Source organism: Suncus etruscus, chromosome 4, assembly GCF_024139225.1.
Source record: "Suncus etruscus isolate mSunEtr1 chromosome 4, mSunEtr1.pri.cur, whole genome shotgun sequence".
Taxonomy (NCBI): Eukaryota; Metazoa; Chordata; class Mammalia; order Eulipotyphla; family Soricidae; genus Suncus; species Suncus etruscus.
This window is the reverse complement of record NC_064851.1, coordinates 16,691,311-16,718,188: the sequence shown is the minus strand read 5'-3', so window position 1 is coordinate 16,718,188 and position 26,878 is coordinate 16,691,311. Positions and strand designations below refer to the sequence as shown.

The window sequence follows — 26,878 nt, the reverse complement described above, 5'->3', positions numbered from 1 at the left end:
TGACCCCAGTGAATAGAGGCTAGACTGAATCTAGAAGCTAGACTGAGCACTGCAGTGGACAGCTGAATCATGGAGGAAAAGGGGCCTGGGCCTGAAAGGGGAGGGGGCCAGGGGCCAGCTGAGGGCCTTTGGGGAGGGCCGGGGAGCAGGGTGGAGGCACTCACTATGCCCGCAGCCTTGGCCAGGTCAGGGTTGTTGGGTGCGAAGCTCCCGCTGTGGCTGGTGGACACGGTGCTGGGCTTCTTGTTGCTTAGCCCCATGGCATCCATGGACTGGCTACGGCTCCGGATCACCCGCTAAAAAGGGAGAGTTAGGGGTGGAGGAGTTCCGCCCACCCCATGAGGAAAACCACAAGTCCAGGTACCTTGACCCTCCCCATCAAAGCCACACAAAGTCCCTTCCTGGAAGGTCACATGAGTGCTAGGTTGAGCAAGTCCCAAGAGTAGTGTGGGCCTTGGTTCTGCCACTGACTTACTGGATGACCTTGGACAGCCATTTTGGTTCTCTGAGCCGCCTTTGCTTTTAAAGCCCGCAGAAGAGGGCAGGTGATGAAAGACAAGAGAGCCCAGAGAACAGTCTAGAAACAAAACTGCAATGTCTTTCCTTTCCTTTTTTTTTTGGGGGGGGGGCACACCTGTTGACTCTTGGGTTACTCCTGGCTTTGCGCTCAGAAATTGAACCTGACTTGGGGGACCATAAGGGACGCCAAGATCAACCAAGGTCTGTCCTGGTTAGTCGTGTGCAAGGCAAATGCCCTACTGCTGCACTACCACTCCGGCCCCTTTCCTTTCTTTTCTTTCCTTCCCTCTCCCCACCCTGCTCTCTTGCCTTTTCACAGTCTGTCTGAGTCAGAAGCTTCCTAGGGGGAAGGACCAGGTGCATCACAGGGCTCCCCTCTTGCCCATTCAACAGGTGGGCTCTGTTGTCCTGTGGGGTCCACCTCAACCAGGCTCACCACCCAGTATTCACCAGGTGGGGGACGCCTATAGAGGTGACATCCCTCAGCGATGTTCCCTAACGACTCACCTCCAGTTGGCAAAGGGGGTCTCTCAGGTTCTTTTATTATTATTATTATTATTATTATTATTATTATTATTTTGGTTTTTGAGTCACACTCGGTGGTGCTCAGTTCAGGGGTTACTCCTGGCTGTGCACTCAAAAATTGCTCCTGGCAGGCACAGGGGACCATATGGGATGCTGGGAATTGAACTGAGGTCCTTCCTGTGTTAGCCGCATGCAAGGCAAATGCCCTACTGCTGTGCTATCTCTCAGGCCCCTCTCAGGCTCTTGTTTGTTTGTTTGTTTGTTTTGGTTTTGGGCCACACCCAGCGGTGCTCAGGGGTTACTCCTGGCTGTCTGCTCAGAAATAGCTCCTGGCAGGCATGGGGGACCATATGGGACACCGGGATTCGAACCAACCACCTTTGGTCCTGGATCGGCTGCTTGCAAGGCAAACACTGCTGTGCTATCTCTCCAAGCCCTCAGGCTCTTTTTCTTTTCTTTCTTTTTTGGTTTTCAGGTCACACCCAGCAGCGCTCAGGGGTTACTCCTGGCTCTATGCTCAGAAATTGCTCCTGGCAGGCTAGGAGGACCCTATGGGATGCCAGAATTTGAACCACAACCTCCTCAGACCAGGGCTGAACTGGGCACTGGGGTAAGAGGGGTGGGGGCTAATCCCCTCATGCAAAGCCAAAGTCGCAGCTTTGCAGCTTGTCCTAGGCTGGTAGGGGAACCCGAACAGGGAGTCCTTTTCCTGTGGGTGGAAAAGACCAGCAGGGAGCCCGGGCCCTATTTTGGAAGAAAAAGGATTTGCCTCTCACTGCATGTATGCCTTTTGCATACTATTTTTGTACTGCACAGAGCAAAAGAAAAAAGAAAAAAAAAAAAAGCTTTACGAATAATGTTCCAGTCATATGAGGGAAAATGTAAAACCTGAGCCAGCTGATAAGGAATCAAGGTTCAGATACCTTGAGGCACAGCTGAACCAGAGATGATCAGGGTGGGCCCTCCCTCTACAGTGGCTTAGTTCACACAGCCCCTCCCACTCTCTTTCTCTCCCCAGGCCAGAGGTCATCTCACTCTCCAAATGCAGCCACTGTCCTGAGAACCAGCTGCACCTTGTTGTCACCCAATGGGCCCCAGTCTTCAGCAGATCTCCTAGGGGTAACAACCCCCAGGCTCTGCCTCTAAATCCTCCACACACACCCCTTTATACTTCTAAATGCAAGCACTGCTGCGGTAGTCATAGGCCACACCACCATATCTTAAGTCCACTCTAAGGTTCATCGTCTCTACTGAGGTACCAGAAAAGCACCAGATACTGGGCTCACCTGACCACTTGCTCAGGCCTGGGTCTGTTAATCCTACCCTGGCCTTTTTCTGAACAAGCTCCCACCCCACCCTCAAAGGATCTCATTTTTTCGGAGCCTTATTCCTAGCTCCACCAAGACACAGAGCCACACTCGCAATACAATCCAATGGGGGTCTACTACTCCAGCCACGGCCATCTCTCCAGAGCCCCACCTCAAACCCAATTCAAAGAGAGTCTATCTCAAACCACCTCTGGGGAGCCAAGCCCCAATCTAATCCAAAGGTCCCTCCTCAATTTGCCAGAACCCAGCCCCAGCTCAAGGTAACAGGAATCCGTGTGAACCATACCCCCAACGCTCTAGAGCCACACTGCTGCACTCCACCACCAACAGAGCTTCCTCTAGCCACAGCCCCACATCTGGATCAGAACTCCCCTCTGACTCCACCCTCCCAGATATGCTGGGCCATTCACCTTGAAAGACTCAAAGAAACCGCCGCTGCCACCACCATTCTCCATCTTGTCCTCGTCACCGCCTAGGCCCATCATGGATTGGCTATGGATGTGCAGCTCCTCATAGAGTGTCTCCAGAAGTGCGGCCCGTGTCCGCTCCTGGGGGCCAGGCCAAGGGTCACCGAGTGGGGGTGGGTGGGTCTGGATCCCTGGAACCTCTGCAGATCCAGCTGCCAAGGACCCACCCCCTTACTGCCCCTCCAAGAACCAGCTTCATGGCCCTGCCTTCCCTCCCCCATGGGTCCTCTGAGCCAGTTGGCCCAGCACAGAGCCCCCTTCCCCAGATAGGCCAACTTTCTCTCCCTCAACCCCAGACCTACTCATTTTCAAAATCCATTCTCTACCCCCCACCCCTTAGTCAGCCTCAGCAGCCCCACCTCACCTCCAGTTTGGCAAACTTCTCTGCTTTATAGCAGGCGTATTCAGCATTGATCAGTTTTGTCAGCAAAAATTCCTGGAACTCAGGCCCCTGGGAGGCCCAGGCGTGGAGAGGAGAAAGGGGGAGGGGGCAGGTGAGCACCAGACCGAGGCGCTGGGTCTGGGGGTCACCCTCTTCATCCCAGAGAACACGTCTGTCTCCTCAGGAAGCAAAATCCTCACATGTAAGGGGCTGAGCTGGGGGGGCTCCTAAATCTGGGTAGCTACTAAGTCTGGGGGAAAATTTGAAGCCAAATTTCAAAATAAGGCTTATGGAAGGTGTTTAGGCTTCCCTAAACATTCCATTTTTGAAGAAGCCGCCACACCCAATGATGCTTGGGTTGGGATCCTACTGGTATGTTGTTCGGGGGCTCATTCCCAGGGGTGCTCAGAGGACTCTGTGATGCTAGGATTGAAATGGACCTCAGGTATGCAAAACTTGTGTTCTGGTTCTTTGAATCCAACTCCCTGGCCCATACATGATTCTCTTTTTTTTTTTTTCTGTTTTGCAGTTTTAGGGATTAAACCCAGGATCTCACACATGTGAGGCAAGTGGTCTACCATAGAGCCACATCCCTGGACCTTTATCTCCAAACATTTTATAAGACTGTCAGACAGATGGCTGGATAGGCAGATGAATACTGTGAACAACGATAGCTTTTTCTTCTATTATAAATAGTGCCTCGTTTACATCAAGCTGATTTGCATCCAGCTGATGAGGCCCCAGTGGCTGGGCTCAGGCACCCAGTCATCCCAGCATGCAGTGTGGCTTCCAGGCCCTGTAGGGCAGAATGTGTGAAACTCCAGCCCTACCCATGTAGTCCTGCTCTGCCCATGACTGGCAGGGTGGGGAGTGGGGACTGCCCCCTACCTTCCTGAACACAGCTGGGTCCGGGAGTGGGGGGCCGAAGAAGGGCACATCATCTCTTGCAGTGACGGACACCTGGGAGGGAGGAAAGCTGTCTTTGTAGAACACCCCCAGCCCCTAGATGCCTCTGATCCACCTCCTGCCTGTGCTGAGCATGAGTTCACCCCTTGGATGGGGAAAGTCTACGCAGATGGGAAAGAGGCCAGTTCAGCGGTCATACTCTGTCCTGATCCAAGGTGCTGAGCCCTCAGGAGTCACAGAGGTGAAATCAGAGGGGGATGGAGACCAAAGAAGGGGAGGACTGGGGTGTAAAAGGGGAAGCTCTTTTGGGGAGTATCTCAGCAGGCAGAACAGGCAGGATGGGAACCTCCATCCTCAGAGCTGGGATCCCAGAACCTTCTTGCAGGCCTCCTGCTGATAGTGGGTGAATTCCAAGGGAGGCATGGTTATAGCTGAAGCCACAGCCTGGAGGACTCCCAGGGTCACCCACCTTGTAGAGAGGACCGTCGGGGCCCCCAGCCTCTGCCTGCACTACTATATAGGCATGAAGGAAGTTGGACGCAATCATATCAGGCACGAAGGGCGTGTTCTCATCCTGGAAGACCACGGCCACAATGTCGTTCCCGATGTGCCGCTTGCGCTGCAACTAAACACAGAGACCCGGACCTTCAGAGCCATGGGGTTGGTGTGGGGAGGGCAACAGGGAGGGGCTTGGGGATAAGCAGAGGGCATGTCTGAGGATATGGGTCCAACCCACACACAAAAATATGGGAGAAAACTTTTTTTTTTTTTTTGCAACACCCAGTTGTGCTCAGAGCTTACTCTGGGCTCTGAACTCAGGTATCACTCACTCACTCCTTGGGGGACTATATGAGATGCCAGGGATTGAACCTGGATTGGCTGTGTGCAAAGGCAAGTGTGTTCTCCACTGTTCTATCTCTCCACACTCAAGAAACTTATTTAAGGGGCCGGAGACATAGCACAGTGGCGTTTGCCTTGCAAGCAGCCGATCCAGGACCTAAGGTGGTTGGTTCGAATCCCAGTATCCCTTATGGTCCCCCGTGCCTGCCAGGAGCTATTTCTGAGCAGATAGCCAGGAGTAACCCCCGAGCACTGCCGGGTGTGGCCCAAACACCAAAAAAAGAAAAAAAAAAGTATTTTTTGTCTTCTTGGAGACTTGTGGCAGATGAGAAAACTAAGGCCAAGAAAAAGCGAACTTGCAAACCCCACAGAAAATCTGGCTCTCTAGTCTGGGGCTCCTGGTCCCTCTCAGCCCTTCTCCTACCTACACTCCCCAAATGTCTCTCATTGCCAAAAGAGGGTGATATTAAAAGAAACACTTCGGGGCCGGGCGGTGGCGCTAAAGGTAAGGTGCCTGCCTTGCCTGCGCTAGCCTTGGACGGACCGCGGTTCGATCCCCCGGTGTCCCATATGGTCCCCCAAGCCAGGAGCAACTTCTGAGCGCATAGCCAGGAGTAACCCCTGAGCGTTACCGGGTGTGGCCCAAAAACCAAAAAAAAAAAAAAAAAAAAAAAAAAAAGAAACACTTCTCAGGTGCCCCTTACAGGGTGGGTGTTGGGGTACAGGAGAGCACCCAACAGTGAGTTCAGAGGAGCTGCATAGCCCCTGCTCATCCCTAACCTTTGGAGGAGGCAGGAGCTATTTCATCCCTCCTTTACATGCCTCCTGTGGCTCCCCCCCTCCTCCGCTGCCTCCAAGCACTTTACCTTGAAAGCTCTTCCGCTTTCCTCCCACCTCTGCCAAGTCTTTGTGTCCCCGGGGTGACCCCACAGTGCCAGATCCCAGAGCGTGTGAGCCATTTGGGCTGGCTCTGTAGCTGGTCTGAATCAGCCCTGGCCAGTCAGTCCCACATGCCCACAGGGAGACAAGGGTTGCTCATCCCTTGCCCAGTTGGAGTCCCCCAAGTGGAGACAATAGATGATTCCCCCCCCCCCCGCCCCCATTATCCAGGACCTCACTGGACCTGATGTGTAGGTCCTGATGAGACAGGAAGACAATGAAGAGGAAACAGCCAAATGGGAATCAGTTAGGAAGGGGGGGGGGGCACCCAGGCTACCTGCTGGGCATCCCCTTCTGTGTAGGGCAGCTTGGTGGACACGTGGAACATGATCTCCTTGCTGCGGAAGTTGCAGTACACAGACTCGGTTCCCGTCTGCCCGTGCGTCACATCCAGGCCTCCTCGAAACCTGCCCCAGACCCCCCCAAGGTCACAGCTCAGTCTCCAGTCCGGTCAGACCACCATGAGGCCAGGCTGGGGTGGATGGGAGGGCAGGGATCAGGTCACACACTGCTGGTCCCGCCCAGACACTCACCCCTTAAAGTCCTGCAGCTTGACCTTCTGACCAAGAAACTCGAGGAACTCCACAAAGGCGGGGCTTTCCTCATTAGTGCTGAAGAGTTCCTCTTCTGACGTCTGTGGGCCACACAGAGGTCATCAAGCTGCAAACCCCCAGTAGCTCCCTCACCTGACCCACACACCCCAGACCAAGTCAGGAGGAGGCTCTCCCAGGCCCAAGGTCTGAGACCTCAGACTATCCAGCCAGGTGTGGGCGAGAATGAGCTCACCTGCCCAAGCTTCTGATAAATGACTCCAAACTTGAAGTTATTGCTGATTACATGCTCATCAAAGGTGACAATGAGACGGGAGGCCTGGGGGAGAGAGGACCACAGTGGAGGCAGACTGCAGCCAGTTTCCATTCTTTTTTGTTTTTTGTTTTTGGGTCACACCCGGCGGTGCTCAGGAGTTACTCCTAGCTGTCTGCTCAGAAATAGCTCCTGGCAGGCACGGGGGACCATATGGGACACCGGGATTCGAACCAACCACCTTTGGTCCTGGATCGGCTGCTTGCAAGGCAAACGCCGCTGTGCTATCTCTCCGGGCCCCAGTTTCCATTCTCTTTTTTTTTTTTTTTTTGGTTTTTGGGCCACACCCTGTGATGCTCAGGGGTTACTCCTGGCTATGCGCTCAGAAGTTGCTCCTGGCAACATATGGGGACCATATGGGACGCCGGGGGATCGAACCGCGGTCCGTCCTAGGCTAGCGCAGGCAAGGCAGGCACCTTACCTCCAGCGCCACCGCCCGGCCCCCCAGTTTCCATTCTTATCAAGTGCCATGAAGTAAACCCGGAACAATACCATGCATCACCATGGTGCCAATAAGCCAGATGGGAGAGCAGGAAAAGCTTGGGTTCTGAATTGGTCAAGGTCACAACCTCGGGTAGCAGAGCAGGTGGGTCTGCTGGATCCCAAGGGTAAGTTTCTGGTTCCTGGGTGTCTGCCCAGGAGCCCCAGGCTTCCTGTTCTTGTTCTCTAGAACTTGTTCCCTGGCACCTCTGTGAAGGGAGGCCATCCATGTCAGATTTGCATTCTTAGGTAAGGTACTGAACCTTTCTGGACCTGAACCTTTCTACCAGCTATGAACTTTGCAGGGCTTATGTAAGTAAAGGGTAAGGAGATGACTTAAGAAAATATATGAAGCACAGTGCAAGGGTCCATAAATGCTCGATTCCCCAGTAACTCACCCCACCTCCCAATAAGAGAGCAGGGCCATACCTTGGGGTACAGCACTGGGTAGAAGCGATCCACATTCACGTCTTCACACACCAGCTGTAGGAGACAGGGAAAGCAGAGCAGTGGAGTCCCATCTGTCTAGAGGGGCTCGCTAAAGCACAGAGTAGACAGGAGAACATAGAGAGCAGCATGGAGACATCATGGGCACACAGAAGCTGTCAGGAATTCTTCTTGGAACTCAGAGGATACTGCAAGGCATCCTGGGCCCTGCTGGGAGCTAGCCCAAGGGGGCTCAGCCTGCAGACACAAGTCTTACCTTGGCCATCTGCACCACATTGGGGAACTCGGTGAGGCAGGAGATGGGGATGACATCATGGTATGTTCGGCACTTGGTCCTGCGAGGAGAGAGCCCATGGTTAGGGGCTTGGTAGTTGAAAGGATGACGGGAACCCCTACATGCCAAGAGCTGAGGGGATAGACCCAGAGAAGACCACAAGTGATGATGGTGGCAGGTCTGGCTTAGCCACTAATTTGCTCTGTGTCCTCAGGAAAAACCCTGCTCAACGCCATCAAGAACAACCTGGCCTGTGGCCTCTTCTGAGGACCTGTGGGGCCTGGCAGGATGGGCCACTGCCGAATTTTTTTTTTTTTAGTTTTTGGGTCACACCCGGCAGCACTCAGGGGTTACTTCTGGCTCTATGTTCAGAAATTGCTCCTGGCAGTCTTGGGGGACCATATGGAATGCTGGGATTCAAATTGCTGTCCTTCTGCATGCAAGGCAAACACCCTACCTCCATGCTATCTCTCCGGCCCCCCACTGCTGAATTTGTTCTCCCCAGGCCCTGAAGAGGATGAGCCCAAGAGAACCAAGTCCCCTACCTGCTACCTATGCCCTGACTGCTTCTTCCCTCCCCCTCTGCTTCTGGCTCCCTCCATATCCCTCAGTTGTAGGGTCTGGGGGCGGGGGTTCACCACACGTCTCCCTGTTGAAAGCCTGCTCTCATCCTGGGTGCTGGGCATGGGAAAGGATACGTTAAGCCATGTCTCCAGAGGGGCACCCACTTCTCTAGCCTGGGACCCCTGATTTTAGCCAATACCAACCCCTGACCAGCCCATGTCCAAATGTTTATGGGCCTCAGTTGCAAAAACAAGATAAAGTGAGGAGCCGGAGAGATAGCATGGAGGTAGGGCATTTGCCTTGCATTCAGAAGGATGGTGGTTCTAATCCCGGCATCCCATATGGTCCCCCGAGCCTGCCAGAAGTGATTTCTGAGTGTAGAACTAGGAGTAACCCCTGAGCACTGCTGGGTGTGACCCAAAAATAAACAAAACAAAAAGTAAAAAAAAAAAAAAAAAAGATAAAATGAAAAAGGCACTCAGCTGACAAGGTCTCAACTACCTGTGAAGTCTTGGGGTCACCTTTGTCCCTCTTACCTGAGCAGAAGTCGCAGGTGCTCCTGGTCCCCGATGACATCATACTTGAGGGAGAAGACGAGGTGGCCCAGGGCAGTGTCCAGTGAGTAGTAATTGAAATGTTCCTGTGATTGGGGAGATGAGGGAGGACAGTGGCTGAGTTTTAAGAAGGCCAAGACTCCTGGATAGGAGTCCAGGACCCAGCAGTGGGGGGTGCAAGTACTTCTGGGTGCTACATCAAATGCCAGTTCCAGCACTGGCCAGCTTGCCAGACTGAAGTCAGTCACTTCACTATGCCTATGTGTGCCTTGGTTTCCCTGTCTCCTGAATGTAGGGCCATCAGCTTTGTACCTGGCACAAAGGTGATCAATGCAGTGAACATGGCCCTCTGGGTCCTCTACAAAGCCAGGACCACAGAGGGCACTGCATACCTCTCTCCCTGTCCCTTTCTTCAACTGAAGGCCGCTCTGGTGGAAGAGTACATGCCTTGCATATGTGAGTCACTGAGTTAGTTCCTTCCTAGACACCGCTACGAAGCATACTAAGCACCACCAGGCCCTGGCATTCAATTGCTGGGCTGCACCATGGTAATCTCAGGACTCCCACCTCCAGCACTATTGGATATGGTCCCTACTCAAAAAAAAAAAAACTCTGATATCAGTTCATTTCACAGTTCTGTGGCCCCTGAAACAGGGCCAGAGAGAAACCGGAAGTGAAGCATCTCATGAACAGCCCGAGCAGCTGGCCTGGCCGGTTCCTATCCTCTGCCTCACCTGGAGAGGAAGTGGAAAGGCAGAAAGAATCTTCCCAGAGGGCATAAGGGCAGCTGTGGGGGAAATAATATCCCAAGAGAGGAGCCTGAGGCTAAAGTCTCCATCAAAGTGGGGAAGCCCCAAAGTCAAAGGTGGGGAGAGTCAGAGATCAGCCTGTCAGCCTGTCCTGGACTCCCCACCTGCCCTAGCCTGGGAACAGAGCCAGCTCCATAGCCACACCTGTCCCAGGAATCACCCTGGAAGTATATCCTGTTGGGACATGAACACCCAGGAGCGTCAGAGAGCTCAGCGGTGTGTTCAGTATGAACACAGGTAAGCTGACTGCATGGTTTCCTAAGCATCACTGGGAGTAACCCTGAGTATCATTAATGTACCAGACCGCCCCCTCCCACATGCACTGAAAACAGATAAATACAAAAAAATAAATATGGGAGGTTAGGCAGAGGTGGGGCTAGAGGATGAGCCCACAAATCTGTTGCTCAGGAGTCTCAATTTATGCAGTGCCAAGGACCCCACAGGCACTGGAACTGGAGATAGGCGCTCCCCAGAACACCTGTCCAAAGCCCAAGGAGAGTCAATGGCCAAAGTCACCCTACCAACTCCTACAGGACAGGGCTCCACAATACCCAAATACTCAGCCGGCATTGAGGAAAGGACCCTGCTTCTGACTCAACTTGGCCAGGCCTCCAAACCCCCTTCCTGTGTCTCTTCAAGTCCTTCTTGAGACTGCCTTATTCCTCAGCCAGCACTTCTCTATATCAAGCAGAGGCTGGGCCCTCAACTGCACCACCTGCCATGCCCAGCCTAGAGCCTCTGATGGCGGGTCTCCAGTGGGCAGGTCTCTCCCCACCACCAGAGCTGAGCCCAAAGGGGTCAGTCATTTATAGCCTGAGGGATCTGTCCCACATAATGGCTCCTATGACAACTACTTCTTTAGCCCCACACACAAGGGACTCAGCTTCCCACTTCCCACCAGACTCAGGACAATGCCTTGGGCCCAGAATGGGTCACATAGTTTCTTAAACCCCCCAGGCACCATCTAATTTCTAAATATACACATTGATTTAGTTCAGGTGTTTGCACAGACTCAAACATGTGCACACATGTGGGGACATCTGTGTATGAACACTCACAACACAACCAGGAGATGACCCTCTCATCAGGAGCCTCAATGGAAGGTCAGAGAGGACAAGGGTCAGTTGCTAGGTCAGTAATTAACCGTGTGGCCTTGACCAAGTCACTTTATTGTCTCAACGTCAGTTTCCTCTTCTGTACAAAAAAGCAAGCCAGTCCTGACCTGAGTAATTATGAGGGTAGTACAATAACACTTGACATTTACTGAATCCTTCCTGCATGCCAGGCATGGTTCTCTCTATACGTTGCATGTGTTTTTTATTGTTCCCAATTGGAGGAAACAGGCCCGGGAAGGTGAAATAACTTGCCTAATTGTACACCATCAACAATGGAAAAGGTTGGAAGATTGCATGATGCCTGATCCAGGTTCTATCCCCAGCATCACATGATCCCCAGAACATTGCTGGGTATAGCCCTAGAGGCCTCTGGAGGTCCCTAAGTTCTGGTAGCATGGCCAGGGAATCCCTAAGCAGCACCATGTTCTCAGGTCCTCACATTGGAGCCAATGGACCGATTGACTAAATAACACTGGGGATCCCTCGGGCCTCCTGAGTACCACTTGGGAAAGCCAAATATCCAGACTATGATACTTCAGAACACAGACTACATTCAAGCCCTTACCATAGGTGAGAGTATTGGCCATGGAAGCTGACATACACAAGGTCCTACCTGTTACCTCTCCACCCCCAGAAGCTAGCCTGGAACCCGAGTGGGAGACACTTGGGTGAGGAGTGACAGGGCAGCGTCCCAGGCTGGGGCTGCCTCCACCCAGTCAAGTCAAGACATTCCAGTGTCCTCCTAGCCCCCACCTCAAGGTGCCTGAGGGCAGGGCCTGAGTGTGCGGTGCTGTCTGGTCCATCTGAGGCTGCCCGCAGGGCCCGCCACACTGCGGGTGCTCAGGGCCTCCAGAGCATGGGTTTCCATTTACGGCTGTGCCAGACCTACCAGAGAAGGGCTCTGGTGAATTCCTTGAAGGGATCAAGACAGTGAGGACACAGAGGGTGTGAGAGGCAGATGGCAAAAGCGGGGATCAAGATCCTGGGCAAGTCCTCTGTGACTAATGCTGTCTACTACCACCCTTATTTGCTGTGTGAGTCTGTACATCTAAACATGCTCTTGAGACTGGGGTGCCCCACTCGACTCAGCCTTGGTGTTCTATACCCACCACCACCAGCAGTGGCCACCCACCTTGCCGAGGAAGTGCTTCCGGTAGATCCGGGCTGTGGGGTTGCACTCAAGCTTCACCTTGGCCGTGGGGGACTGCAGTGGCTCTGTCTCGGGGATACTGGTGATTTCATGGTTGGTGCCTTCGATCCAGTAGCCCCCAAACTGGGGCAGCAGGATGAGGGGGAAGGGTCCTTCTCGCCCCAGGACCTGAAATGAGTCTCAGTTAAGACCTTTTCAAGTGGGGCTGGGATGATAGCACAGTAGGTAGAAAGTTTGCCTTGTACACAATAGACCCGGGTTCGATTCCCTGCATCCCATATGGTCTCAGCCTGCAAGGAATAATTCCTGAGTTCAGAGCCTGGAGTAACCCCTGAGCACAGCTGGGTGTATTTCAAAAGTCAAAAACAAAACAAAACAAAATCAAACAAAACCCCAAAGACCTTCTCAAGAGCCCTACACGCACCCCTTACAGCATGGAGTTAGGCCATCTTTTCCATGGTGTCAGGGGACAAGCCAGTGTCTCCAGGGGTACCCTGGACTCACACCCATCCCTCCAAGGCACTCCCCAGGTCTCCTCACACTGCAGGTAGGGACCCCCCCAACCCATATGGCACCTTGAATGGTGGGGGTGCAAGGGGCTGAGCAGGCAGAGCTAGGGCCTGGCGTGAGCCAGGAGGGTGGGATGTCTGCTTCACAAAGCTCCAAGGTCTACAGCCCCCACAGCAAGACCTGAGTCAGGTTTGACAGGAGAGAAAGCCCCATTTGCCCACACTCCTTGCATGAGGACTTCCGAGACTAGGGCGAGAATGGATTGTGGGTCCAGTGATTACCTCATGGACGCTGGGGTAAGGAATGTAGTCCTCCTCCGTCTGCAAAACACAAGCCAAGGTCTGGCTGGGATACAGGGGAGGTCTGTTCCCACCTCCCCACCTCACAGACAGGACAGGCCTGGCCTTGGGAGAGCCCAAAGGAGAGGCCTGACAAGCTTTTGCCCCTTGATGATGGGGTTCTCTGGGAAAGGACACCCCAACCTTCTTCCCACAAGGACCCTCTGGAATAGTAGTTCTCAGTGCCTCAGAGGGGTGTGGGGTGGGGTTCTAAGCATGGAGAGCTGAGGCACATGCCCTGAGTTTGGGGTATGACCCGAGAAGCTCCCAGGTATGAGAGTCCTGAGGTTCTGAGGTGAGGAGCCCTGCCCTGGCAAAACACCAGGTTATGCCATAATCCCTCTCCAGACTGGGCCTATCCTGGGTTCAGACCTGGTCTCCTAGCTGCTGAGTTCCCTGATCATCAAGCAGAGAAGGACTTGCCTGAGCTGCAGCCCCACCCCAGTAAACCCCAAGTCAAAACAAGAACTTCTGATGGTCAGTCTCTTCCCAAGTGGCTGGGACACCAGGTGCCCCCCTCCCATCCACCCTCTGTACTCTCCCTTCTTCGTGGCAGCTGCCCTCTCCTTCCTCTTGCTTCAACCCCTTGCCCACACTCCCAGGCTCGCCCCATTTCTTCCTGTAATCCATTGCTTCTCTTCCCTCTCCTCTCCTCTCCTCTCCTCTCCTCTCCTCTCCTCTCCTCTCCTCTCCTCTCCTCTCCTCTCCTCTCCCCCTCCCTCTCCTCTCCCTCCCCTCCTCCCTCCCCCTCCTCTCCCCTCCCCTCCCCCTCCCCTCCCCTCCCCCTCCCCTCCCCTCCCCTCCCCCCCTCCCCTCCCCTCCCCTCCCCCTCCCCTCCCCTCCCCTCCCCTCCTCTCCTCTCCTCTCCCCTCCCCTCCCCTCCTTCATCTCCCTCAGTTCCCCTCCCTTTCCTCCTTCCCCCTCCACTCCCCATTTCTTCCCCTCCCCCCCTCCCCCCCTCCTCCTCTCCCTTCCTCTCCCCTTCCCCCATCAGTAGGAAGGTTCTCGGGCTGGAGCAATGCAGATCAAGCTTCCTAAATCTGGGTGTTAAGTCAGCCAGCAAGTGGATGGGAAGTGGCTTCAGGGACAACTTAGGGCACAGTCTGTAAGGATGAAGTTATGACTCTGGTCTGGGGGAGACAGGTGGGGAGAGGGTGAGTTGATGGTGGTACCCTTACCTGGGCCTGCATTTGACTGGCAGGGAGACCACTTCCTCATGTGCCTGGGCAGGCCCTGAGCTGGGCAGCTTCCCCTTCCCCTTCCCCCCTCCAGGTCTCCCAGCCCTTAGGAGAGGCTGTGCTTGCTGCCTGCCTTGCGGAAGCAGGCCTCCAGGCAGACAGCCACAGCCAGGGGGGTTGGGGGGTGGGGCCACGCTTCAGACCTACTTTGAGGGGCGGTGGAAAGGAGCAGCGCTGTTCATCCATCCTGCTTCCCTGCAAAGAGAAGGCAGCACACCATAAGCCCCCACAAACCCTGTCTACACCCCTGCTTGCACAGAGGGGACAGGCAAGACCCATGGGTGCTGGGGGGCCAGGTTGCCTAGAACTCCGAGCAGGGCCTGGGGGAACATTTGGCTGGTATCTGCAGCAGGGAGGGGCACGGCGCTGTGCAGGAATGTGTGTGAGCCTGGGAGTGCGGGCAGGGGTGCAGTGCACGTGTGTGAGCAAGAGGAGGGGGCTGCTGCCACACAGATCCATGCTGGTGAGAGAGGGGAGACAGCGGGGGAAGGAGGAGGGGAGCTGGAGTCATAGACAGGCAGAGAAACTGGAGGGGGCAAGAGAGAGGGCTTGCAGGGGGGCAACTGATACCCTACAAAGCTCCTGAGGTTTGACCTGGTCCCTCTGCATCCCCTTCCAGACACAAGATGACACAGAAGTCAAACATGGGTCTGGAAGAGGTGGGGAAAAGAGGATGGACAAGACTGATGCATTGGTGGGGGGGGCTGCCCTATTCACCTGCCCCTGTCACCTGCAGCCCAGACTCCATCCAGCATGGCCTGGTAGAGCCCTGGTCTCTGTCCCTCATAGATGACCCTGCAAAGCCAGCTTGCTTCTCAGAGTCAGGGTTGAAGAGATACATGTACGTGGAGAGGGGTGCGGGGAGTGACCCAGGCAGGATGGGAGTGAAACACCTGCCCTCAATCGTAGGGAGAGCAGCCTGCTGATCTTCCTTCTCTGCCCTGAGGCTGGGACTTCCCCTCCCAGCTCTGTGCCCAGGGCCCCCTCCTAGCCCTTCCCCAGAGAGGACAGGCAGAGAGAAAAGGCAGCAGCTCCCACCCCGGTTCAGGGTGAACCCCGGTTCTGCTGTGGGCCGCAGAGCCATGCTCACCTGCATCTTTTCAATCATCTCAAACAGATCTGTGTTCTGCAATAGAGAAGTGGGGGCAAGGTCAACCTGAGAGCGGGCCACCGAACCTGCCTGGTCCCTGCACCACCCCACCAACCACTGTGAGTTGGCTGCATGAGCAGGAAGAAGAAGTGGGGAAGGCTCCAGGGAAGGGCATCCTCTCCACCAACCCCACCCCACTCGGTGCCAGTCCATGGGGAAGAAAGAGAAAAGTGACCCCTGAGAAAGACACACACACACACACACACACACACACACACACACACACACACACACACACACCCTCTGCATCACTGCAACAATGACATCGGCAGTCATGACTTAGAGGAGCCCAAGACCCAGCCCAACTGGGATCCTCAGAATGGTGCGTGGTTCTGGGACCGGAGCAGTGGCGCAAGTAGTAGGGTGTCTGCCTTGCTCGCACTAGCTTAGGACAGACGACGGTTTGATCTCCCGGAGTCCCATGTGGTCCCCCAAGCCAGGAGCGATTTACGAGTGCATAGTCAGGAGTAACTCCTGAGTGTCACCGGATGTGGCCCATAAATAAATAAATAAATAAATAAATAAATAAATAAATAAATAAATAAATAAATAAATAAATAGTGTGTGGTTCTATTGAGTTTCCTAAGGAGAGGGCTTGAGCAGCAGGGACTGGAAGGTCTGAGAGGGCAGATAATACCAACATGCCCCAATGGTCTACATATACCCACTACCTCTCAAGCCTCAGTCAACCTTCCCTGAAGCTTGCCAGGACACATGCAGTGTTAATCCGGGCATCTGCCAGCTGTGTTTGGCAGCTGTGGCCTCTCCAGCACCAACTCCCTAGGAGCCTTCCCTGGAAGGCTGAGCTCGGGGCTGGGCTTGAGAAAAACCCCTCCCCCAGCACCTTCAAGGCTTCTCTGGCTCTGGCAGCCCAGTGGGACCCACCTAAACTCAATACCCACCCCTCAAGGTCATCCCCTACACACGCATATGCTGTGGGATAATGCACTACAAGAACTCACGTGAGCTCTGATACACTCTCCCCCACACTCCTTTTCTTTCTCTCACACACAGGCAAGTACACTGAGGCTTAAAAACTCTCCCTGGACTGGAGAGGTCTAGGCGTTTGCCTCACCCACAGCTGATTCCGGTTCTGTCCCACCAGTGCATCTAATCCCCCAAATACTACCCAGGTAGCCCCCAAGCACAGAACCAAGAGTAGCTCCCAAGCTCTGCCATATGGAACACAACCCTTCCTGCAAATAAAATAAAATAAAAATAAGTAAAACAGGGGCCGGAGTGATAGAGCAATGATAGGGTGTTCGCCTTGCATGTGGCTGACCCAGGATGGACCTTGGTTCGATCCCCAGAGTCCCATGTGGTCCCCCAAGCCAGGAGCCATTTCTGAGCACATAGCCAGGAGTAAGCCCTGAGCATCACCAGGTGTGGCACCAAAACCAAAAAAAAAAAAAAAAAAAGTAAAACAGTGTCATTGTACCAGGGAAAATACCCATGGGGTCTGAGCACATGGAATCTTTTTTTTTTTTTTGGTTTTTGGGTCACACCCGGCAGCGCTCAGGGATTACTCCTGGCTCTATGCTCAGAAATCTCTCCTGGCAGGCTCGGGGGACCATATGGGATGCTGGGATTCAAACCACCGTCCTTCTGCATGCAAGGCAAGCGCCTCACTGCTGTGCTATCTTTCCAGACCCTACACATGGAATCTTAAGCTCACAAATGGTAACTCATCTAGATGCATGTGTCCTGGTCTTCAACTTCATGTGTCCTGGTCTTCAACTTCACAACTCGTAGCAGCACTCACTACACCCAGGTTTCTGTGCTGTGACAGCCACACACGCAAAATGCCAGACACCTCCCGCCCCACCACACCCCGGCAGATCAACACAGCAGCATCTGCACATGAAACCAGAGGAACAAACCCATGTTCATCCACGTGCTGAGACACAACAGCGCACACTCGAGACACAAGAGTCCCATTCCCAAGTCCCATTCAACATCATCAGACACAGTGCCTGTAGCCTACTGCATTCACCGAGTCTTGAGAGTTAAAGAAAGCAACTCTGGGAAGGACTCATCAGAGGTGAAGGGCACAGGGTGAAACGCAACGTCCTAAGTGCACACCACTGATCTCCCCCACCACACACACACACACACACACACACACACACACACGCATTGCCATGCTAAAAAATCATGAGACACAAACACCTCAAGTGCTCACCCTGCCCTGCCCAGGGCAAACCCATCCATCAAAGGTCCTCTGGGCACCCATAGATAATTCTCACCCATGGCCACCTCCAACTACACCCTACACGTCTTGAGTTTGGAAAAGACAATTCCACAGGCTGTCAGAGAGGAAAACAAAACAAAACAAAACATCACAGACACACACACTTACAGTGCAGGCAGATAGACACACACACACACCGGTTCCACAACAAAATGGGTTTTGCCTTGCAAAACCTAGGTCGGCCACGAACCAGCAAGCTGCCCAGCAGAGCTCAGGCCAGGACTGTGTGACAGGTGTGGGTTAATAACACCCCCCCAGGCACCCCCATATGGGAAGTCACAGCCATGTAAACACTGACACATGGACCTGTCACCCCTAGACGCGCACACAGCAACAAGTGACACCTACACTGGCAGCCTCTTTGCAACAGCAGTAGCAGCCCTGATATTAGTGCAAGGCTGAGCAAGCTGCAGGGGGGGATGACCATCTGTCCATCTGTCTGTCTGTCTGTCTGCCTGCCTGTCTGACCGCGTGTCCTGTGCCCCCAAAACCCCAGAAGTGCCTCCCATGGCCAACTGCTCCCTGGGCCATTGCAGAGAGAGAGAAACTCAAGGCCGGATCCCTGGGGCAAGCAGGCAGGGGTGTGCGTCTGGTGTCTCTAGGTGTCAGCCCAGAAGGTAACACACCCTCCATGACACCCTCGCACACAGCCGGGGCGCCCCGGCTTCCGAGAAGTCCAGTGGCCCCGACCCAAGAGGGAGGCCCCCCTCGGCCAGGCCGCCCCCTCTGCGTCCTCACCTGCCAGCCGGCCCTCGCGGGCAGCGAGCCTCCTCCGTGGACGATCAGGGGGCGCCAGGGGCCGCGGCTGCGCCATCCCGAGGTCGGCCCGGCCCGGCCCCGGCCCCCCGTCCAGGCGACGTTTACAGCGGGGGGCCCCCCGCGCGCCCCAGCCCGGGACCCCGCAGCACCACCGAGCTCCGCGCACTCCGGCTCGCCGCGGCAGAGCCCGGGCCGGAGTGGGCGGGGCGCCAGGTAAGGGCCGCGCCGGGGGAAGGGGCGTGGCAGCTGAGGATCGTGGGCGTGGTCACTACAGGCCACGCCCATAGCCTCCCGGCTCCCGGGTTCCGGCCAACGCGCCCTGCGCCTTCAAAGCCCTGCGAGGTTGCTTGCTTGCTACTGAAATGCATGAGTTACTTTTCCCCCCGCCACCCTCTCAGTCTTTCCAGACTCTTTTTTTTTTTTTTTTTTTTTTGGTTTTGTGGTCACAACCGGCAGCACTCAGGGATGACTCCTGGCTCTAACGCTCAGAAATTGCTCCTCGGCAGGCTTCGGGGGACCATATGGGGATGGTGGGATTCGAACCACCAACCTTCTGCATGCAAAGCAAAAGCCCTACCTTCATGCTATCTCTCTGGCCCGCTTTCCACTGTGAAAACAGCTTTTTCTTGAGCACCTACTGAACGCTGGCTGGGCCCTTTCCTGAGGTCCCAATTCTCACCTCCCTGACATGGGAAGTATCTTTCGATGCCATGTGCCATTTTATAGATGAAAGAATGAGTCCAAAGAGGCACAACACCGTGCTCCAGATGGCACACTCAGGGAGAGTGGAACTAGAATTCCAGGAAAAGAGATCTGTCCTTCCTTCCTTCCTTCCTTCCTTCCTTCCTCCTTCCTTCCTCCCTCCCTCCCTCCCTCCCTCCCTCCCTCCCTCCCTCCCTTCCTCCTTCCTTCCTTCCTTCCTTCCTTCCTTCCTCCCTCCCTTCCTCCCTCCCTCCCTCCCTCCCTCCCTCCTCCCTTCCTCCCTTTCCTTCCTTCCTTCCTTCCTTCCTTCCTTCCTTCCTTCCTTCCTTCCTTCCTTCCTTCCTTCCTTCCTTCCTTCCTTCCAGTGTGGAACTAGAATTCCAGGAAAAGAAATCTGTCCTTCCTTCCTTCCTTCCTTCCTTCCTTCCTTCCTTCCTTCCTTCCTTCCTTCCTTCCTTCCTTCCTTCCTTCCTTCCTTCCTTCTTTCCTTGCTGCACTAGACCTTGATCCCAGACCCCCAGCCCAGAGGAGACAGCACTAGTCCCTGAGTGACTCTGGCCTTGACCCCGCAGTACAGTGCTGACCTCCCATTGCATCGGCTTACTGAGTGAACCTGGGTGGGTCTCTGGAGCAACTGTGGGTTTCACAGGTAAAATCTGAGGCTTCTAGGGGTCATTCCAGCTGCCATATAGAAATGTGAGCAGCACTTACACCCCCACCCCAAACCGGCACTGGGGATGTGACCATTGCTCCACATTGTAAATCAGCCCTGAGGCTTCCCACCAACTGCATGCGCAGTTTCAGGGTCCTAAAGTTGCTACTGGCAGAGGAACAGCCTCTTCCTCCCCAGAACCCAAGGATCCTGAAAGGAAGGCCAAGCACCTTCATTCCCCCAGACTTGGCCCTGCGTCAGGTTGGAGCCCAGGGAGCCAGTGGGAACTCCGGAGATGTGTGTTCCAGACACGGTGTAGCTTGTTTTTAATAATTAACGGCAGCAAATATTGATTTATGCAGCACTTCCAGGCCTGAGCGCTTCCGGGCACCCATTGAAATGCAGCCGGAGAACATCCATTCCCACACTGCCCCTTCGGGAAGCCGAACCTGCTCAGACCACCCGAGCTGAGTTTGTGCAGCAGCAGATAGCTGTGTGTGAGTTTGTGTGTGTGTGTGCAGCTGTGTACATGTATGTGAGAGTCTTGCGTGCAAACAGCTGTGTGTGAGAGTGTGTTCTGTGAGATCAATGGTGGTGGTTGCACATGTGTGGATCTGTGTGCTTGTTGTCTGTGCTGCTCACCTGAGTGCAGTTAGGCTTCGGCTGCAGGGGATATGAATTCCTGAACCAGGAGTGAAGAAACCCCAGGGACAAGGGTCCTGGAGCATATGTACATGCATTTGTGTGTGTGTGTGTGTGTGTGTGTGTGTGCGGACTAGCACTGGGATGGAATATATGTCCATGTGATAGCGCTGTTTCCTGATTCCCACTTTTCAGAGTGCTCTGAAAAGTCAGCACCCAACAGCAAGGGGGCATCTCACTTGTCCCTGAAAGGGGTTCCATGGACACTATAAATGTGTGAAAAACATGGTGCCTTAAAGAGAAAACAGAGAGAGAAAAAAAATATGTCTGCCAATGAGACAGGCCTTGGTGAGAACAAGGATGAGACTAAGAGATGGTAACTGAGGAAATTGGTGTCAGAAAATGAGCATTGGACAAGAGATGAGTATTGGAATATTGTTGACCCCAAATTCAACTATCAACAACTTTTTAACTCGGTGTCTCAAGATTAATAAAAAGATTAATAAGGGCCCAGAGAGATAGCACAGCGGTGTTTGCCTTGCAAGCAGCTGATCCAGGACCAAAGGTGGTTGGTTCGAATCCCGGTGTCCCATATGGTCCCCCGTGCCTGCCAGGAGCTGTTTCTGAGCAGACAGCCAGGAGTAACCCCTGAGCACCGCTGGGTGTGCCCCCCCCAAAAAAAAAGATTAATAAAAAGGAGCAATGTAAAAAAAAAAAAAGGAGCAATGTCTGCACCAAGGTACACATAAAATTTGAATGGACATCAAACCAGAATTTCAATTCATAGCCACTGCACATGATGTGCTTTAAAGAACGGTAGCATTTAACTTTGTTCATTGCACATTCTTGTAAATAAATTAAACAGTCAGACACAAATTTTCTGTCTTACAATAAATTAATCTCTTGGTTTTGTGTGTGCAGGGATGTGTGAGGTGAATTTTTGTACCAACAAATCAAAAAAAGCACTTAAAATTTCATAAAATGTGGAATAAAACAAAAACAAAAACAAAAACAAAAATCACTGTAAATGTGTGTGGGTGCTGGGAAGGGAACAGAGAGGGGCTCCCTCAGCCCCTACCTGTGTGCTAGGAATCCAGGCTGATCATTCAGCCTCTTTGGACTCTGGTTTCCTCCCCTGTCAAGGAGGATGATCCACAGACTGTCTCCATCCTTGGGGGGTTGGGGGCTGGGGTTCTGGGATAGGGTGGTTTGGAGCCGCCGTCTGGGCTGTGTTGGCATAAAGGGAAATTTCGAGCCAGACTGGACAGAGGCCAGGACGCCTGAGGGGCGGTGACTTGGAGGAGGTCCCAGAAGGCCAGCCCCAGGCTATGTGAGCAGGGGTGGGGGGCCGGGAGGCCGTCAGGGCACAGGGCACTGTGCTACTCCAGCTCTTAGTTCCTGGATGGGAAGATTAAGAGCAGGGAGGGGCTGCTGCACTTCTGGGGCACCCAGCCCTGGGAGGAACCCTGGCCTCCTCCCGATGCTCAGGGGGAGAGAGACGGGAATCTCACTCCCAAACCCGAATTGACATGGGGCCTCTCCCTTCCTGCCGAACCCCAGGATCCTGCCAAGTAGCATGTGACAAGGCAAAGAAGCCTTGTCTGGAGCTGTTGTGCAGGCTGAGAGAGCAGGAGAGGGAACCCCAGTGCTGTCCCTGGTACCTCAACTTCGGACCCCTTTGCAGGTGGTTCTCCCTTCTTAGGGCTCCATTCCTTGGTCTCTGTCCTCCCAACCGGGTAGGGGCAGGAGGTATCCTAGGTGGGAGAGGAGTTGACAGTGTGCTTTCCTGGCAGTGTGACACAGAGCAAATGTGTCACCTCTCTGAGCATTCGGAGCCCCGTCAGGAGAAGGCCTGCTACAAAGGTGTGGTGTGTATGTGTGCTTCAGAAGGTGAACTGTGAAAGTGGGTTTTTTTTTTCCTCGTAGCCTTGGTAGGTTACCGTAGTAAGCACTCTTCTCAGACAGTCTGAGTTCTACTCCTGCCTGTCACATCCTACCGGTGTCCCTTTGAGGAAATAACCTCTCTGAGCCCTTGTTTTCTCTTTTTTTGTTTGTTTGTTTGTTTTGGTTTTTGGGCCACACCGGCAGTGCTCAGGGGTTACTCCTGGCTGTCTGCTCAGAAATAGCTCCTGGCAGGCACGGAGGACCATATGGGACACGGGGATTCGAACCAACCACCTTTGGTCCTGGATCGGCTGCTTGCAAGGCAAACGCTGCTGTGCTATCTCTCTGGGCCCTGTTTTCTCTTTTTTGTTGTTGTTGCTTTTTTGTTTGTTTGTTTGTTTTTTGGGTCACACCCGGCAGCGCTCAGGGATCATTTCTGGCTCAATGCTCAGAAATCACTCCTGCCAGGCTCGGGGGATCATATGGAATGCCTGGATTCGAATCACCATCCTGCATGCAAGGCAAACACCTTACCTCCATACTATCTATCAGGCCCCTTCCCTTGTTTTCTCATTTGCAAAATGGGACCCATAATAATTGTATCACAGTGTATTTAGCCATCTGAGGCTGAAAAGAGATGCTTCCGGTAAAGCATCACTGACCCACCCACTCTGCACATCTCAAGAAATACTTATAGCAGACACAACACATATATGGCCTGTTAATTGTCTCCTAACTGCATCGCGCCTTTTTTGGATCAAGCCTGCATCTGGCTGACTTATGGCCCCTCAGTGTCCAGCACCACTCTTGGCACAAAACCAGTTTCTGGGTAAATATTTGATTTTGATGATAATAACAATGGTTTCTTTTATTGGGCTCTCACTCTATGCCAATCGTGATGCATGGAATACTTTATTGGCATTGAATGTACACAATGAAGTGGCATTAGCACTGCATCCAACTGGCAAGATGCAAAGGTGCAGAGAAGGAAAAACTGGAGGCCACTTAACTCCAGTGGCTGAGCCACTAACTCCTCTGAGGGACTAAGTGGCCCAGCCCCTCCCACGCCAGTTCAAGTCTGGATTGTTGCAGGCCTACTCCAGGGTCAGGAGCGGTTTGGGTGAAGGGGTACAGCTTACCTTGGGGCCCAGGGAAGCGGGGTGGGTGGGAGTGAAGTCCACCCGTGGCAGGTCTAGTGGTGGAGGGGAGCACTGGCTCGGCCCATCACTCCTCCTGGGAGAGAAAAGGTGTGAGTTAGGGCGAGTCCAGAGCAGGGCGTTTCAGGAACTTTGCCATGACAGATGCCATGGAGGAGGGCATCTGGGCTCCTTGGGAGACAGAAGAGAGGCTTCCTGTAGATCCTTCCTCAGAAGTCAAAGATAGGGATCTTCCCTACAACCCCCATTGGGATCCCCAAAACACATGCCCAGTCAACGGGATATCCACAGCCCATACTGAAGGCAGACTGAGGCAGGGGCAGTAAGTGTTGCTGTCGGGGATGATGTTCTCTGGACTAAGAATGTGCCCCTCAATACATCCCCCCCCCAGCAGCGTTCAGGGGTTCCTCCTGGCTCTACACTCTGAAATCGCTCCTGGCAGGCTTGGGAGCCATATGTAATGCCAGGATTCAAACCACCGTCCTTCTGCTTGCAAGGCAAATGCCCTACCTCCGTGCTATCTCTCCGGCCCTGGTTTTTGGCTTTTGGACTACAGCCGGTGACACTCAGGGGTTACTTCTGGCTATGCACTCAGAAATCGCTCCTGATTTGGGGGACCATATGGGATGCCAGGGGACTGAACCCCAGATCAACCTAGGTCAGCCGCGCTCAAGGCAAATGCCCTGCAACTGTGCCACTGCTCTGGTCCCTCAAGATTGTTTTGTTTGTTTTTGTTTTGGGGCCACATCCAGCAGTGTTCAGTGATTACTTCCTGGCTCTGCACTCCTGGTGGGCTGAGGGGAAACATTATGGGATGCTGGGGCTTGAACCTGGGTCGTTCTCATGCAAGGCAAACACCCTACTTGCTGTGCTATCACTCCAACCCCTCAAGACTTTTTTTTTTTTAACTATTTATTTGTTGATTGATTGGTTGTTAGGCAGCACTCAGGGGTCACTCCTAGCTCTGTACTCAGAAATAGCCCCTGGCAGGCTGGAAGACCATATGGGATGCTGCGAGTCAAACCGGATTCCTCCTAGATTGGCTGCATGCAAGGCAAACACCCTACCGCTGTGGCATCTCTCTGGCGCCAAGACTTTTTATTTAATATTTTGGTTTGGGGACCTACTGAGCTGTGCTTAGGATTTACTCTTGCATTCAGATATCATTCCTTGTGGTTCTTAGGAACGATATGTGGAACTGGGGAGTAAACTTGGGTCCATAGTGTGCAAGGCAAGATACTTTCTGGTGTCTCTCTGGTCCAAGATTTACTCAACTCTGCTCAGGGATCAATCTTGGTGGTGCTCAGGAACAAACTGGGGCCAGTTACATGCAAGATAAGCACCTGACTTCCTAGACATGTACCTGCTCTGGCCCAACAGTGCTACTCATTTTTCTTTTCATTTTGGTGGTACTAATAGCTTACTCCTGACCCTGTGCTCTGGGGTCACTCTAGGAGGGGCTCAATGGACCATATAGGATAAACATACAAGGCAGAGGTCCTAGTGCTGTACTACTACCCTGGCTTCACTAACACTTATATTTTTTCTTCTTAGCATCAGCAACTTTACTGAAAAGGTGGGTGGACAGCTCCCTCCCCATTCCTTTTCTCCCAGTGCCAGCAGAAGTGTCTTAGGTTTGGGTACTACATGGGTGTATCCTGTGCAACAGAAGATAGTGCAGAGATGAGAGGGATTGAATGTGCTTGGGGGTGCACTGAGGAGTAATGGGACCCAAGTTCCATCTTCCCACACTAGAGGATGGTGAGCTGAGGCCTCTCAGGGGTTACTCTGGCTTTGTGCTCAGAAATTGATCTGGGTAGACTAGGGGGCCCATGTAGGATGTCGGGGATAGAATCCAGCTGACCACATGCAAGGCAAACACCTTACCAGCAGTGTTATTTCTCTGGCCCCATGCACTGCTATTTTTAAAGATACTAAGAACTGACACTCACTGGAACTACAACTCAATATGCAACACCCTCTTTCTAGGTGTGAGGGCCCAGCCCCCCATCATACTGGGAACCTCACTGGACAGCTGAGGAACCTATGACATAGCTGGCCAGCAGAGTCTGCACTGAGTGATGCCTGCGGGCTCCAGCCCGGGGGGTTGGGGGGGGTGGGGGCATTCCTACCCTGCCTTGCAGAAAGGAAGCAGGTCTAATGAAAGTGCAGTCAGCTGCCATAACCCCAGAAAGCCTGCCAGAGAGGCCATGTCTAGGGTCAGAGAGAGGAAGTGGCCAGTGGTTCCTGGGAGCCAGGGAGTTGGGGACCAATGAGTAGGCCTGGCTTCCTTCTGCCTGCAGCCTAGGGCCACCCTGATGTGGCCGCACCCTTATCCAATGTCCACAAAAGCCGTCCTGAAAGAGTGAGTCACTTGGAGCAGCCAGATGATCTTCAGCCATGCACAGAGCTTGAGTCAGGTGCAGCTGGGCCTGCCACACCCCAAATGGGATGGGGCCTGCAAGAACCCAACCCAGGAAGTTCTGGGCTCCCTCCCCTGTCTTCCCAGGACCCAGACACTCTAGCAGGGATGCCAGAGGAAGCATTTTTTTAACAGCTTAACTTTTGCCCAGAGACAACCCCATCACCACGTCCCAGGGTGCTGGCAGCTAAAAGAAGGGTATGCGGTGGGTAGTGCCTGAACCAGAAGGATGGAAGCAGTTGGGGGAATTTGAGGCATTCACCTTCCCTGAGAACTCTCAGAGCTATCTAAACGCTTGGAGCTAAACGGACCCTCAGCCTCAGTTTCCCTCCCAAATCATCATAAGGTTTATCCCAGTGAAGAGGCTTTCACTTGGTGTTCTTCATTGTTTATTCATCCCTGGTAAGCTCTGGCTCTCCCGGTTAAGGCCTGAGTATTTATTGAACGGGTAAATGAGTGAATGTTGGCATTAGGGAGGCCTTCAAGAGCTCTGAGTAGAAGGGCAGGCAAGGGGAAAGACTGGAGACAGGAGATGAGAGGGGGGGAGGGGAGAGATGATAAGCTCACCTTCACTCCCCCTTTTTTTGTTTGTTTGTTTTTGAGTCACATCTAGCAGTACTCAAGGATTGTTCCTTGAATTCAATGATCAGAAGACCAAGTGCTGATGGGGGAGATTCACTCCCATATAAAATGCGTCCCAGCCCTCTGAGCTTTCTCCCAGCCCTATATATCTCCCTTTCACAGAGGGAGAAAACAAAACCCTGAGAAGACATTCCACTTCCTTGGCAAGTGTGATGAAACCAGAATTTATTTATTGTTTTCTTGCTTTTATTTTATTTTATTTTGGTTTTTGGGCCACACCCGGCGGTGCTCAGGGGTTACTCCTGGCTGTCTGCTCAGAAATAGCTCCTGGCAGGCACGGGGGACCATATGGGACACCGGGATTCCAACCAACCACCTTTGGTCCTAGATCAGCTGCTTGCAAGGCAAACGCCGCTGTGCTATCTCTC

The 26,878-nt window shown here is 53.5% G+C and overlaps 1 protein-coding gene across 10 annotated transcripts in view; it reads right to left on the bottom strand.

Moving 5' to 3' along the window:
* Nucleotides 1–26,878, bottom strand: part of RAP1GAP (RAP1 GTPase activating protein) — an 89,282-nt gene that overhangs the window by 9,395 nt on the left and 53,009 nt on the right. For 9 of the 10 annotated variants that reach the window (XR_007494860.1, XR_007494863.1, XR_007494862.1 and 6 more), the window contains 16 exons: nucleotides 23,429–23,522; nucleotides 15,340–15,375; nucleotides 14,397–14,444; nucleotides 12,955–12,993; nucleotides 12,146–12,331; nucleotides 9,072–9,175; nucleotides 7,954–8,032; nucleotides 7,680–7,733; nucleotides 6,693–6,776; nucleotides 6,440–6,540; nucleotides 6,184–6,313; nucleotides 4,597–4,752; nucleotides 4,110–4,181; nucleotides 3,204–3,290; nucleotides 2,783–2,920; nucleotides 165–296 (listed from right to left, as the gene is read on the bottom strand). Coding sequence is in view for 4 of the 10 variants with exons in the window: in XM_049772000.1 (XP_049627957.1) it covers nucleotides 165–296; nucleotides 2,783–2,920; nucleotides 3,204–3,290; nucleotides 4,110–4,181; nucleotides 4,597–4,752; nucleotides 6,184–6,313; nucleotides 6,440–6,540; nucleotides 6,693–6,776; nucleotides 7,680–7,733; nucleotides 7,954–8,032; nucleotides 9,072–9,175; nucleotides 12,146–12,331; nucleotides 12,955–12,993; nucleotides 14,397–14,444; nucleotides 15,340–15,357 (1,428 nt within the window). In the remaining 6 variants the exon portion in view is untranslated. The remainder of the gene's footprint in view (nucleotides 1–164; nucleotides 297–2,782; nucleotides 2,921–3,203; nucleotides 3,291–4,109; nucleotides 4,182–4,596; nucleotides 4,753–6,183; nucleotides 6,314–6,439; nucleotides 6,541–6,692; nucleotides 6,777–7,679; nucleotides 7,734–7,953; nucleotides 8,033–9,071; nucleotides 9,176–12,145; nucleotides 12,332–12,954; nucleotides 12,994–14,396; nucleotides 14,445–15,339; nucleotides 15,376–23,428; nucleotides 23,523–26,878) is intronic. The other variant, XR_007494861.1, reaches the window with a different exon arrangement.